This window comes from Haliotis cracherodii, unplaced genomic scaffold (assembly GCF_022045235.1).
Source record: "Haliotis cracherodii isolate W230 unplaced genomic scaffold, xgHalCrac1.p SCAF_21, whole genome shotgun sequence".
Classification (NCBI taxonomy): Eukaryota; Metazoa; Mollusca; class Gastropoda; order Lepetellida; family Haliotidae; genus Haliotis; species Haliotis cracherodii.
In genome coordinates, this window is record NW_027266277.1 from 1,729,261 (window position 1) to 1,744,381 (window position 15,121).

General features: G+C 39.3%; 1 protein-coding gene across 1 annotated transcript; it reads left to right on the forward strand.

Moving 5' to 3' along the window:
• The first annotated feature begins 8,214 nt into the window (after positions 1–8,214).
• LOC139470926 (uncharacterized) lies at positions 8,215–9,183 on the forward strand. Its single transcript, XM_071253251.1, has one exon. It carries the CDS (start codon positions 8,215–8,217, stop codon positions 9,181–9,183), a length of 969 nt encoding a protein of 322 aa, XP_071109352.1.
• The last annotated feature ends 5,938 nt before the right edge of the window (positions 9,184–15,121 follow it).

The window sequence follows — 15,121 nt, forward strand, 5'->3', positions numbered from 1 at the left end:
TGATATTAGTATTTCCATTGGTTTGTAACCAGTTGTGACCGAACTAGAAACCCATGTATATTGTTTGATATTAGTATTTCCATTGGTTTGCAACCAGATTGTGACCGAACTAGAAACCCGTGTATATCGTTCGATATTAGTATTTCCATTGGTTTGTAACCAGTTGTGACCGAACTAGAAACCTGTGTATATCTTTCGATATTAGTATTTCCATTGGTTTGTAACCAGTTGTGACCGAACTAGAAACATGTGTATATCTTTCGATATTAGTATTTCCATTGGTTTGTAACCAGTTGTGACCGAACTAGAAACCCATGTATATCGTTCGATATTAGTATTTCCATTGGTTTGCAACCAGATTGTGACCGAACTAGAAATGTGTATATCTTTCGATATTAGTATTTCCATTGGTTTGTAACCAGTTGTGACCGAACTAGAAACACGTGTATATCATTCGATATTAGTATTTCCATTGGTTTGTAACCAGTTGTGACCGAACTAGAAACCCGTGTATATCGTTCAATATTAGTATTTCCATTGGTTTGTAACCAGTTGTGACCAAACTAGAAATCCATGTATATTGTTTGATATTAGTAATTCCATTGGTTTGCAACCAGATTGTGACCGAACTAGAAACCCGTGTATATCGTTTGATATTAGTATTTCCATTGGTTTGTAACCAGTTGTGACCGAACTAGAAACACATGTATATCATTCGATATTAGTATTTCCATTGGTTTGTAACCAGTTGTGACCGAACTAGAAACACCTGTATATCTTTCAATATTAGTATTTCCATTGGTTTGTAACCAGTTGTGACTGAACTAGAAACACATGTATATCATTCGATATTAGTATTTCCATTGGTTTGTAACCAGTTGTGACCGAACTAGAAACCCGTGTATATCGTTCGATATTAGTATTTCCATTGGTTTGTAACCAGTTGTGACCAAACTAGAAATCCATATATATTGTTTGATATTAGAATTTCCATTGGTTTGCAACCAGATTGTGACCGAACTAGAAACCCGTGTATATCGTTCGATATTAGTATTTCCATTGGTTTGTAACCAGTTGTGACCAAACTAGAAACACCTGTATATCTTTCGATATTAGTATTTCCATTGGTTTGTAACCAATTGTGACCGAACTAGGAAAACATGTATATTGTTTGCAAATACCTAAAATTGTAATAAATCAGTATGTGGAACAATTTTGTAGTTTGTCCCTTATTTAGGATTTAAGCATTACTCTCTCACTCAGAGTGCCACCCAAACTTGGAGAACCTCTTGTTTGAATTTTGTAAGCGTAACAAGAGTTTATGCAAACTCTTGAGGCGGGAATGAGGCTGTGGAAGTAAATCGCTTACACTTTCATTCTCAACCAGTCGGAGAAGTGAACAAGGGTGTATGTCTGATCTTTATCAGTACTGAGGGTGTTCTTGTTGATGCAGTACTCAACGAAACTATCACTAGCTGAAGGTGGTAACTTTCCCAGAAGGCTATGAACATGAGAGCCACATTGGAGTTCATACCCATTTTCTCCTTCAAGGGATTTCAGTATTCCCACTAGAGAATGAACAGACAAGGCAAAGTTCTCGGATGTGTCACTTTCCCCAAATCTGGAGCTATGTGCATAGTTGTAGCCATTTCAGACTGTACAAGCTGCTGGGGCGGCTGTCACTATTTTGTAACATTTGCAGTGATGTCATTGGAAATACGCTCAAATTCTGGGGCATGAGGATTCAGTTTCTTTGGTGACTGGGATTCAAGTGGTTCATCATTCTCTGTCAGCATAGATTCAAGTAGCTTGGCTTCATGTAGTTCTCTTCCCAAATCCTGAATGTTCCTTACTTGTTGTAATTCAGCATGCATTCTCTCTTGCCTTTGGGTTGCCTTTCATTCAACCATCTGCGCCCGAATATGTGCTCTGATTATTTCTTCTTTGGCTTTATGTTGGGCTTCAATCAATTCATCTTCTAGTATGCTTAAGACTTCATCTGCCTCCTGTTCCTCATGGCGCCTATGGCTAAGTTCATTAAGTTGGGCTTGCTCCTTCATACATGCAAGTTTGGCAGCCTGATGATCCAACGTCTTACTGGCAGCTGATATGTAACTACGAACCGAATGGCGGCTTTTATGACTGAGACACGACTGATTGGAATCTTCATCAGAACATGAAATGAATGTGTCAAATCTCATTGGTGTGTCCGAAGAAATATGATATTACATTTGGTTGAAGGGTCAAGTTATGGTCAAATTATTTCAGTTCATATTCTTGAAACACGGAGTGAAAGACTTGTATTCCTAATCATGTGCGGTGCTGTGGTAGGATGTTGGCAGTATCAGGCAATCACTGAGATGGATGTTGAACAGAACTAAGTGACAAGGTGAGTTTCAGACTGTCTACAACTGAGTCTCATACCTTTTAATTATCAAATAAATGCAGACTCTTCCAAACAACTGTCTTAAGAACTATAAGACCTCCATGGTCTAGTGGATAGTGCGGATGGTTTGAGGTTCGAACCCCAGCTGTGTCATATGAAAAGATGTTAAAAGATGGTCCTTATTGTTACCCTGTCTGGCGCTTGGCATTAAGGGGCTAAAACAAGAACTGGTGGGCTCGGAGTCAGTATACTGTGTCTCGGTTGGGTATTCATGTGAAAACCTGCTTAATGGTATCTCAGTGGCCTAGCACTTGTACAAGCGCACACATGCACACACACATGTGTCACTATATAAGTGCAAAAGTCTTGAACGCGACGTTAAACCCCATTTCATCTCACTGCACCTAACTAATTGTTCCTGTGTGCATGTAATGCCATTTGATCACAATCTGTATGTGTACAGGTACCCTTGCCATGATGCACACTGCACACTACACATTGCAACTGCACACTGCATCTGTCTCCACGCTTGTCAGGGTGCGTCTACACGCTCGGCCACTGCAGCAGCATACACTATGAAGATAACAGACCTCTAGGATGCTGCTATGGTGCACGACACCATCATATATCCGTAGGCAAGTAATTATATCAACATTGTAATATAGCAAATTATTCATTTGGGCAAGGATTTTGGTACGAACGTTTTCATTAGATTGTGTCCAATAGCCATGCTGCTCCCACCTCTGTGTGATTGTCACACTGAAGACTCCAACATGACAATCAGTATAATTATAGTCAGCACGTTGTGGTTAACTGTATCACTTTATATCAATGTCGTCATTGTCCTTCGTAAGTAAGTCTTCAATTCAAATCCCTCTTCCTTGATCGGTTGTAATGTCCTTGCAAAGTCAGCTTCACTGCTTTATTTCCGACACTGCTGGGCAAAGTCCAGCAGTTGTTGTTCAGTGTCATTGCATTATGTGTTAGAGAATGATTGACCCAACTTTTTCATTCTCTAGTGATCTTATGGCACATTCTCTGGGGTAGAATAGGTCTTAAGCAACCCATGCTTGCCGTGAAAGGGGACTATGCTTGTGGTAAGAGCGACTAACGGGATCAGGTGATCAGGCTTGCTGTGTGGATCGATGCTCATGATGTCAATCACTGGATTGTCTGGTCTAGACTTGATTATTTACAGACCATCATCTGAGTGCAACAAAGAAACTAATGGCACACTCATACCATGTATTGACTTGATGTTTGTTATCTCCTATATGTTCACTACCATTGTGATAGCTTATGTTCAGTGCTTTATTTTGATACTTACATCATCAGTATGGACATGGTAGTTTGTTATTCGTGTTTTCCCGGTGTTTAGAAAGGCACATTGGTTCTACTCCAAAACCAAGGGGCTGGTGGGATAGCCTGGTGGTTAAAGTGTTGGCTTGTCCCTCCGAAGATGCGGGTTCGATTCCCCACATTGGTACAATGTGTGAAGCCCATTTCTGGTGTCCCCCGCCGTAATATTGATGAAAATTGCTAAAAAGCGGCGTAAAATACAACTCACTTACTACATCTGAACTGGCATAAGATACAGTCGGGGTGGGGACCTGGTGCTGAGGAACATCTCATTTACCGTACATGGAGGGGAGAAGGTGGGTGGAATGTCTCATTTACTGTACATGGAGGGGAAAAATTGGGTGGGACATCTCATTTACTGTACATGGAGGGAAGAAGGTGGGTGGGACATCTCATTTACAGTACATGGACTGAAGAAGGTGGGTGGAATGTCTCATTTACTGTACATGGAGGGGAGAAGGTGGGTGGGACATCTCATTTACAGTACATGGACTGAAGAAGGTGGGTGAAATGTCTCATTTACTGTACATGGAGGGGAGAAGGTGGGTGGGACATCTCATTTACTGTACATGGAGGGGAGAAGGTGGGTGGGACATCTCATTTACTGTACATGGACTGAAGAAGGTGGGTGGGACATCTCATTTACTGTACATGGACTGAAGAAGGTGGGTGGGACGTCTCATTTACTGTACATGGAGGGGAGAAGGTGGGTGGGACGTCTCATTTACTGTACATAGAGGGGAGAAGGTGGGTGGGACATCTCATTTACTGTACATGGAGGGGAGAAGGTGGGTGTGACGTCTCATTTACTGTACATGGAGGGGAGAAGGTGGGAGTGACGTCTCATTTACTGTACATGGAGGGGAGATGGTGGGTGAAATGTCTCATTTGCCGTACATGGAGGGGAGAAGGTAAATGGAACATCTTATTTACTGTACATGGAGGGGAGATGGTGGGTGGAACGTCTTATTTACTGTACATGGAGGGGAGAAGGTGGGTGGAACGTCTCATTTTCCATACATGGAAGGGAGAAGGTGGGTGGGACGTCTCATTTACTGTACATGGAGGGGAAAAGGTAGGTGGATTGTCTCATTTACTGTACATGGAGGGGAGAAGGTGGGTGGGATGTCTCATTTACTGTACATGGAGAGGAGAAGGTAGATGGAATGTTTCATCATGGAGGGGAGAAGGCAGGTGAAAATTCAATGTCTCATTTGCTGTACATGGAGGGGAGAAGGTAGATGGAATGTCTCATTTGCTGTACATGGAGGGGAGAAGGTAGATGGAACGTCTTATTTACTGTACATGGAGGGGAGATGGTGGGTGGAACGTCTTATTTACTGTACATGGAGGGGAGAAGGTGGGTGGAACGTCTCATTTTCCATACATGGAGGGGAGAAAGTGGGTGGGACGTCTCATTTACTGTACATGGAGGGTAGAAGGTGGGTGGAACGTCTCATTTACTGTACATGGAGGGGAGGAGGTGGGTGAAATGTCTCATTTACTGTACATGAATGGGAGAAGGTAGGTGAAATGTCTCATTTGCTGAACTTATGCTATTTCCATTCACATACTGTTGCATTATCGTTATCTGTCATATGTCCAGATCGGTGTTGTTGGCAGAACAGGAGCGGGTAAATCCTCCCTGATGCTCTCCCTTTTCCGTCTGGTGGAGCCAGCAGAGGTGTAGACATTGCTGACATCAGACTTCATGATCTCAGGGAGAAACTTGCTATCATACCACAGGTAGTATCTGCCTTATAAGCATATCCGCACGGTATTGATAATAGTAACTTGCATATCGACATCCTTATCAGAAACAGCTCTCATTGATTTCTCATCGACTTCTCTATCTGATTTGAATATACCAAATCGAGACAATCGACAATTTGGGAAATTATCAATTTGCAACCCAAATTGTATTTTCGTTAATATTTCTGCATGCTATCTTCTTTTAGGACCCTGTGTTGTTTACGGGTCCGTTAAGGCTGAACCTTGACCCCCAATGCCTGTATTCGGACCAGGACATCTGGTCGGCCTTGGACCACACCCACATCCGCCAGTTTGTCGAGTCCTTGCCTGACCTATTGCAGAGTGACTGTGGAGAGGGAGGAACCAACTTCAGGTAGGCCCTAATGATTATGTGTAGGACGCATTAAGCTTTCCTAATTGTTCAGTTACAACCTGTCGTTGTCACTGAACGTTAATATGCAGACCAAGGTCGCCAACATTATATATGATCCTTGGTTTGCTCTTTCTGTTATTTTTAGGTAACGGTCTTTGTGCTCTCCTTTCTCCCTGAAATTCCATTGACACAGCTCAGTATCACTCCAGCTCTCTCTCACACACACACACACACACACACACACACACACACACACACACACACACACACACACACACACACACACACACACACACACACACACACACACCATTGCTTTCATCGATTCAGCGCTATTTAGTCCCGTTAATCCGACATTCTCGCACTCCGACTCCGACACACCTAATTTGCAATGAATTACCGAAATCACTCATTAATCAGTCTCGTTAATCCGACACAGTGGTCAGCGTACGCCGTGGTTATCTGCCCGCGAGTACACAACCCCATGTTTTGACACGCACTGGCTGCAGAGATTAACTTTAACAATTAACAGGAAAAGCTATTCAAACATGTATGAACAAAGCTATACTAATGTAGTTTACAGACTGAAGCCAGATAAATGTGCATGAAGCCAGTTTAAAATACGAACAGGTATATAAAACATGGTCGACTGGTATGTAAACAAGAAAGCATGGATGACTTCAGGGAACAGGGGACTTTGAGAAATGTGCCTTCAAAATGTGAGAAACAGAAAACACTGACAGACTATTTTAAGTAGATGAAGCAAGTTGTTAAGACAGTAGCACTTGCATTTACACGAGGAAACGTGTGTGGTTGATGTGATATATTCAGTGAGTAATGTATAAATGGGAAAATTATTATTATTATTGCAATGTCATTAATTATAAATTAAGGAATGAATGAATAAACAACAAAACAATATAAATATTTCGTTTTTAATGATTTTATTACAAGGTACACACGGTTATTATCTATCGTGAAGATGTCCGATCACAAATCACTTAATTTCGTTAATCCGACATACTCGTTAATCCGACACAATCATGTGCAACCAAAGATGTCGGATTAACGAGACTTGACTGTATATAATATGTATATATATACCACTCAAAAGAAGTTAAGGATCACCCGATTCTTTCATGACATGAGGGATTAACTAGTAATATGAAAGAATCAGGTGATCCTTAACTTCTTTTGAGTAGTATATAATCAGTTTCCCACACAAGTTGCCATGGCGTCATAATCTAGGGTGTTGTCTCTTGTAATATGATCACTTATGCTTACATCGTATCCCAGTTCGTGGATCGAATACCATGATGTCAGTCACTGGATTGCCTGGTCCAGACTCGATTATTTACAGACCTCCGTCATATTGCTGGAATATATCTGAGTGTGGCGTTAAAAACAACAAACAAACAACAAGAATGTGTGTAATTGGAGAATTATTTCCCACACTTGGGCGTTGTGGGTTGTTTTCAAAAGGCAATTGTAAAGTTTTGAGTGAGCCCACTGGTACCCAATTCTATTATAACATATAAGCAATAATGCAGATACCAAATCAGTCGAGGCCACCTATGATGCTACGCCTTTAAACTGATCCAGTAAGTCACTAGATAACACGATAACCTCCAATATTGAACGTTATCTGTACCCGTCCCCAAGTCAAGTTTCATAACACCAGAGCTCCGTTGTCATCGTTGAAAATTAATATGAAAAAAGCAACATATTGAGGAATAGGCACAGTTAATCACCATAAGAATGATGCAGTAAAATCATTAAAACTGATAAGTTACTTTACTAATTTAGAAAACATCCAGTTATAATAACCATATAGCCAAGGTAGTGCAAAATTGGAAAGGCATAATTTAGACCCCACCGCTGTCAAGGCAGGGGTAAGAAACCTACAGCCCTTCAAAGAGGGGTCTCTCTCGTGAGATGGACATCTTGAAAGTACATGACCCTGTGACTAATGGTAGTCCCGTCATGACCATACAGTGAAGAGCCTATGTCCTTTTGGTCTATGTTTTAATATCTTCTATTTTGAAACTGCTTGACACTGATGTTCCTTGTAATGATGAAAGCATATTTTGTTCATATTAATATGAATTTACTGCTGGTCATTTTGTAAAAACATCATTTTAAAAAAATCAAAATTCGCCAAAAAGTAAATCTTCAGAGGAACCACATGGATTACAAAGCTGGATCAGTGACCTCCCTTGGACAGGGCGGTTGGTCAAAACTTGGGTCCGTCGCATTTTGTAATTTAAGTTAAACCAAAGGCCACCATCAACATCTGGTGAGGACATATTGGTTTCTAACATACCCAAGACGCTCCTGACTCACGATGGGTATATGTATTGAAGTCTGGAGAGTGCGAATCAGCATTTTCACCCACCCTCGAGGTACGAGACAGGTCGGCGATATTGGCGATTACAACCCCAGGACGAAATGGACACCGTTTACAAAGATGTGCTACCGGCTCATGGCAACATGTCTGGTCCTTTACACAATGACTATGGTGAGTGCTACAATCATTCATCAACATAATCGTTTGCTTCTCTCAGGGGATGTGGAATTAAACCCGGGGCCCCCAAAGGTTGACTTCCAAACATGTAAAGATGAGATTTTACAAGAGCTTCGGGCAATGAAGTGTGAACTTTCTAGGGATATCCGTGATATAAAGTCTGACACACGTAAATTGAATCAGTCCGTGGATGAACTCAAACTACAAATAGCAGATATGAAAAGCCAACAGGAAATACTACGGCTGGACATAGATGCATTATCTGAACGTGTCACTTGTGTAGAGGAGCATAGTTCTACTTTAGACAGGTCAGCATATAGTTATGTTACTGATAAGATTGACAACCTTGAGAAAACTGTGGATAAACTAGAACAGTACAGCCGGAAGCAGAATATACTGCTGTATGGTGCCGCTGAGAAACCTGATGAAAATAAAATGAACATAAAGGAAGTTATTTGCGAAACACTGAACACCCATAATGATGGTACTCCATTTTCAGCAACCGACATTGTGAACGCCCATAGGATTGGCTATGCAAAGTCTAATCGCCCGAGACCTATTATAGTTCGATTCAATTCTATGGACTGCAAAGTGGGAGCAATAGGCCTGCGCGATAAACTGAAGGAGAGTGGATATGGTATAGGCAGTGATCTCACCACACACCAGAGGAAAGTACTCCAGGATTTGAGACGTAATAACAAGCAAGGCTACTACAAGAATGGTGCCCTTGTAGTTAAGGATTACCAACAGCATTCAGATAGGCAGGACACAGATACTAATGATAAATAGAGGTGTGGCCGAGGCCCGGATTATCGCTGTGTTACTAAATCAATTTCAGATTTCTTGTTCTGGAACATTTCCGGTATTACTAATAAACTTCTAGACGATGAATTTGTTTCATATATCACACAGTTTGACTTTATTGGACTCACAGAAACATGGGCCAAGGACTGTGATTTTGATCAACAGCTTGGTGATTACCAGCCATATGTTTTGTCTGCAGAGAGATTGTCATCTTTTGGGAGATTATCGGGGGGGATTGTAGTACTTATTAGAAAGTCTCTACTCAATTATGTCAAAGAGCACATTATTGGACAGAATGTGATATATGTTATTTTGGATAAATCCGTATTTAAGCTAGAGAAAGATGTATTGGTAGCTTGTGTTTATGTCAATCCTGATGGGTCAACTTGGTACAGGGGTAAACCAACAAAATGTGGAATTAGTTTATTATTTGAATCCTTGTTAGATGTTATACAAAAATATGGTGATATGTTTATCATGCTTGGAGGTGACTTTAATTCCCGAACCGGTAATGAGCCCGATGCCGCAGAGAGTGATATTGCTGAAAGGCTTGGCATCCAGGAACCTTCTGATATTTATGGCAACGTGATCACCAAACGTTTCTCTTGTGATACTACTGTTAATCGCCTTGGTAAGATTTTACTAAACGTATGTAGTGCTTTGAATTTGTGCATTTTCAATGGCCGATGTGGATCAGACGCGGCAAAAGGTGACTATACCTTCATCAGCCACAATGGCACAAGCGTAATCGACTGTATTGTTGCATCCCCTTCATTGTTTATGTTGTGCAAACAGTTTGACATTGCAAATAGAACAGAGTCGACCCATATGCCAGTTACATGTTCATTTCACGCACGTGCCAAAGCTGGATCGAGAGACCGTGAGCGTGTTGCACGAGACCCAGGGGACAGCTACCGCTTTGTGTGGAACGAGGACAAAACTCAAACTTTTAGAGACAGTTTACTGTCTACAAATTCTATTTCAATGCTTGACAAGTGTTCAGATTTTATCGCTTCAGGTAAAATTGATAAAGCAGTTGAGGTATTTTCAGATGTTTTATGTACTGCTGCGAAATGTATGAAACGCCCTTCTTATGTTTCTAGAAGTAAACAGCCATGGTTCGATAAGGAGTGTGAATACCACCGCTGTGAAAGATATAGGCTTTTTAAGGTTTTCCGATCACTAAAAGATTCGTCATCACTTTGTAACTATATTAAGGCAAGAAATACTTATACACATGTTATCCGTGAAAAAAAGAAGTTATATCAAGACAATGTACAGAGTACCATTTTGACTAACTTGGATAACAGTAAAATATTTTGGGCAAATTTGAAACGTCTGTCTGCTACCACTGTCCGTCCTAGGCCAAATATAAATATTGAGCAATGGTTTTTTACATTTTAAGGGGTTGTTCGATTCAGAAATGGGGGATGAAGATAACACTGTGCCAGATAACAATTTTGATGACTTAACTCAATCTATCTTAGACTCGCCAATTGAACAGCAGGAGGTAATTGAGGCAATTAACAAATTGAAAACAGGCAAAGCTGCCGGCAGTGATAAACTTATTGCTGAAATGTTCAAATACGCATGCGATGTGTTAGTTCCCTATATTACCCGTCTGTTTAACGTTATGTTTGATTCCGCTTATTTAACGATTTCCTGGTCGACTGGCCAAATTGTACAATTTACACAAGAAAGGGGATACTAATACGCCCGATAACTACCGAGGGATTACAGTATTAAGTATTTTTAGCAAGTTATATATTTCTGTTCTAAATAGAAGGTTGCAGGCTTGGTGTGATGCCTATGATAAAGTTGTGGAGTCGCAAGCAGGATGTCGTTGTGGCTATTCCACAATTGATAATATGTTTATTTTACAGTCAGTTATACAGCGTTATTTGTAGACTTCTCCAAAGCTTTCGACTCTATAAACAGATCAAAACTATGGATAGTTTTGAATAACAGTGGTGTGTCACCTAAAATGTTTAAATGTATACAATCCATATATACGACTGTACGTTCCTGTGTAAAGTTTAACAATAACTTCTCAGATGTATTCGATTGTGACTTGGGTGTCCGTCAAGGCTGTGTACTGAGCCCGTTTTTGTTTTCATTGTTTATCAATGATCTAGCTGTTGAAATTGAGGCTAACTGTGAACCCGGAATCCAGCTCCATCCAGACATAATTCAACTATTCCTGCTACTCTTTGCTGATGATGTAATTCTTATATCAGATACTGTATATGGCCTCCAAAAACGCATCGATGTACTCGAACACTATTGCCATAATTATTTCCTTAAGGTAAATCTTGATAAGTCGAAAATAGTAGTTTTTAAGAATGGTGGTGTACTTTCTAGATCTGAGAAATGGTATTTCAGTGGTTGTCAGTTGGAATGTGTATCATCGTACAAATATTTGGGAGTTGTATTTTCAAAGAATTTATCATGGTCGAAACATACTTACAATGCTTCATTACAGGCTAAACAGGTATTGTTCTTGGTTCTAAAATCCCTTTCATCACTTAAACCTATTCCACTGAAACTATTTTTTAAAATATTCGATACAAAAATTGCTCCAATTATGTTATATGGGTCTGAAATGTGGAGTTTTGAAAACAGCAAAGAAATAGAAAGTATCCATGTACTTGCTTGTAAACGTCTGCTAGGGTTAAAACGTCTACTCCCAATCATGTTGTGCGAGGAGAGTGTGGAAGATACCCACTGTACATTTCTGCGTATAAACGCTGTATAAAATATTGGTGTAAACTTATGTCCCTACCAAATTCACGATATCCTAAGAAAAGTTATGATATGTTATTTCAGCTAGCCACACATGGTAAAACTAATTGGGCTACAAAAGTCAAAACTCTTTTATACAGCCTTGGATTTGGATATATATGGGAGAACCAATATGTTATTTGCCTCGAATCATTTATTTCCGAATGTGGAGATCGGTTAAAATTTGCGTACGAACAGGACTGGCATTGGTCTTTAGCAAATAGTTCTAAAATGTTCCATTATACACTTTTCAAAAATTCATTCAGTCTAGAGTTGTATTTGTCTGCTATCACTATCAACAAATTTCGTGTTGCACTAGCCCAGTTTCGCTGTAGCTCCCACACTCTCCATATTGAGACTGGTAGATACGTTAATACTCCACGAGAGCAGAGATTGTGCAATAGTTGCAACCAAGGATATGTCCAGAATGAATATCATTTTTTATTAATTTGTAACGCTTATGATGAACTTCGTCTTCAGTATTTACCACAGAAGTATTTTGTACATCCTACTCTTGCTAAATTCAATATGCTTATGGCGGTAAACAATGAAACTGTAATTAGAAATGTTGCAACTTTTATGTACCATGCTATGAATGTTAGACTCCAAACACTAACCCTATAAATGTTAATGATGGACCGAATATTGTACCATGGGCCGCTGGCTACACATGTACATGAATAAAGAATTATGTGTGACTACAAAGCTGGAACTTTGAATGGCTGTAGATAGGTAGATTCAAGACTGTTCAAGGCTTCGTGAATTTTTCTAGGAATGAATTTTACCAAATGTTCTTAAATGATATTAACATTGGTGGTATTGCAAATTTAATTTTTCCTTAATTGATGTTCGCTACCATAATAAGTTTAACGCCTCATCAAATAAAAACTTTTACTGATATACTATTTTTACAAAATATACAAAAACTATTAAGAATTCAGTTATATTAAACAGCTTGTCTTCAGAAAGCATACATCCAAGAACATAGAAACATTTTGTGAGTCATAAGGAATATATGTATAATGTTATTAAGTCCGAGTTTATTAGATTAAGGTATTTGTGTTTTTATCACTAGACTTGGTATATGACTTCATATTGGAATATGATAACTTCTTTAATGAAAAGGTGTCGGTCAAGATTCTAATAGAGGAAAGGCAGTGATGGGACATATCTGCATATTCTAGTTTATGAAGGTTTGTCTCAGATACAGACACAGACAGACAGACAGACATGTTTATTCAGTAAAAGGCCAATGGCCCAAAATACAGACATGTGAGCATGACATTTACAGGGCACAGAATTTATCATTAATTATTTTGTGAGCATAATATAAGAATTTACAAACTAGAAATAATGTTTGCTCATTATAATTACTAAGAATATTTATTACATGAGAATTACTGTAATGAGTAGGCATAGGAAGATTAACAAGGTATTTTTGTCTTAGGGCAGAATATAAATTACAATTAAAGAGTACATGGAATTCATCCTCAGTGACATTAACTCCCTTACTACTAAAATAGTTACAGAATCTGAGTGAACGGTCTGTTTTACTATATCTGCCAGTTTCTAAAGCTATTTTAAACTTTGAATATCTGAATTTAGTAAAAACAATTCTTAAATGGGTAGGGAGTGGACATGACAAGTACCTTTCAACATTTAACATGGATTTAAAATGCTTATAAAGATCACATTTTGGAGAAGAGTTTACAGAAGCACTCCAGAATTGCTGTAAATTATCTTTGAGCCTTTGCTTAAAATGGAGAATAAAAGCTTTAGAGTCACCCACCTCTTGATTGAGCCATACAAAACCAACCCCAAATTGGAATAAAATATTTCTAACTTTAGTCGCCCAAGTTACCCGCCCAACATCATCTAAAGATGATCAAACTGTTACATTAACACCATGTTGATAACTGTTAAAGAACATAATCCATAATCCTTAATCCTTAATACTATCAAGGAAGGACTTCCTTTCTATTAACAGAAAGTATTTGAGGCACGTGGAATTAATACAATGTGGATTCTCAAAAACTCAAGAATCAAGAATGTTTGCAATCTCAGAAAAGAACCAAGTGCTTCTGTTTCAAATATACTTACCAACTTTGTATATCACCATCACTTGATCCTATGTCACTAAAAGTTAATATAGTTAAATATTTATCCTCAGAGGTTCAAAAATTATACCACATCTGAGAAAAAAAATATGTAAAATGTTGGACTTCCTCATTGACAACATCAAAGTAAAGTTTGGGTTTAAGCCATTTTGGCAAGAGTCAGGCAACCCTGTGGGCACCAATAGTTCTCCCCTTCTTGCTTTCTTTATGATCGGATAGGATAAGTTTTATTCCATACTGAAAGGCCTCAGGCCCATAGTACAATTCTGTTTTCGGGAGTGGTTACAGATCCGTTTAACAGGTCATATTCTAATTAACATAGCATGATAAATGAACATTGATAGATTTTTTAGAGTATCTTTATCAGTTGTTGACACCAAATAGCCAATTCCCTTCCACCAACTTACCCACCTGAACTAGAAATAATGGAGACCAGTGAGACCGCCTCATGTGTTTCATGTTAGATCTATGCATAAAGATTCAGAGTGACAAAGACTTCTTTACAAAACAGTAGGACAAGAGGGGTGATTTCAACTTTCAAATATTCAACTTTCCCTTTATGGCGAGCAATATTCCTGCAGCTCTAGCCTTTGGTGCCTACATTTCACAACTTTTGACGTACAATAGAGCATGTTCCGTCGACAATATTTCAAAGAGCGTCATACGACTGTTGCTCAGTTGTTTGATCAAGGTTACAACATTTAAGGCGTCAGTTAAGCTTTCATAAAGTTTTATGGTAGACATGTGGAGGACACTTCTAAAATTGACGCATCAGTGCCAAAAGAAATGTCCGATGCAATTCCCCATGTTGACTTTAACCATATGTTCCCGTGTTTTCATCAGTTGAACATTTGACTTCCCCTTTGCAAGTGTTTGTGTCATGTCAGCCCTTCAGGTGAAATGTTAATCAACACCATGCCACCAAGATGTGTTGCATGTATCGCCAACATGACGGGCACACCAGATATTGATCTTCACGCCCGAAATGAATTTTTCAGACATTTTTTCAATTATTTCTTCAGTTC

Bases quoted from the DNA above. Each gene is read 5' to 3' on its own strand.
- LOC139470926 (XM_071253251.1), top strand. From the start codon at position 8,215: ATGGGTATATGTATTGAAGTCTGGAGAGTGCGAATCAGCATTTTCACC.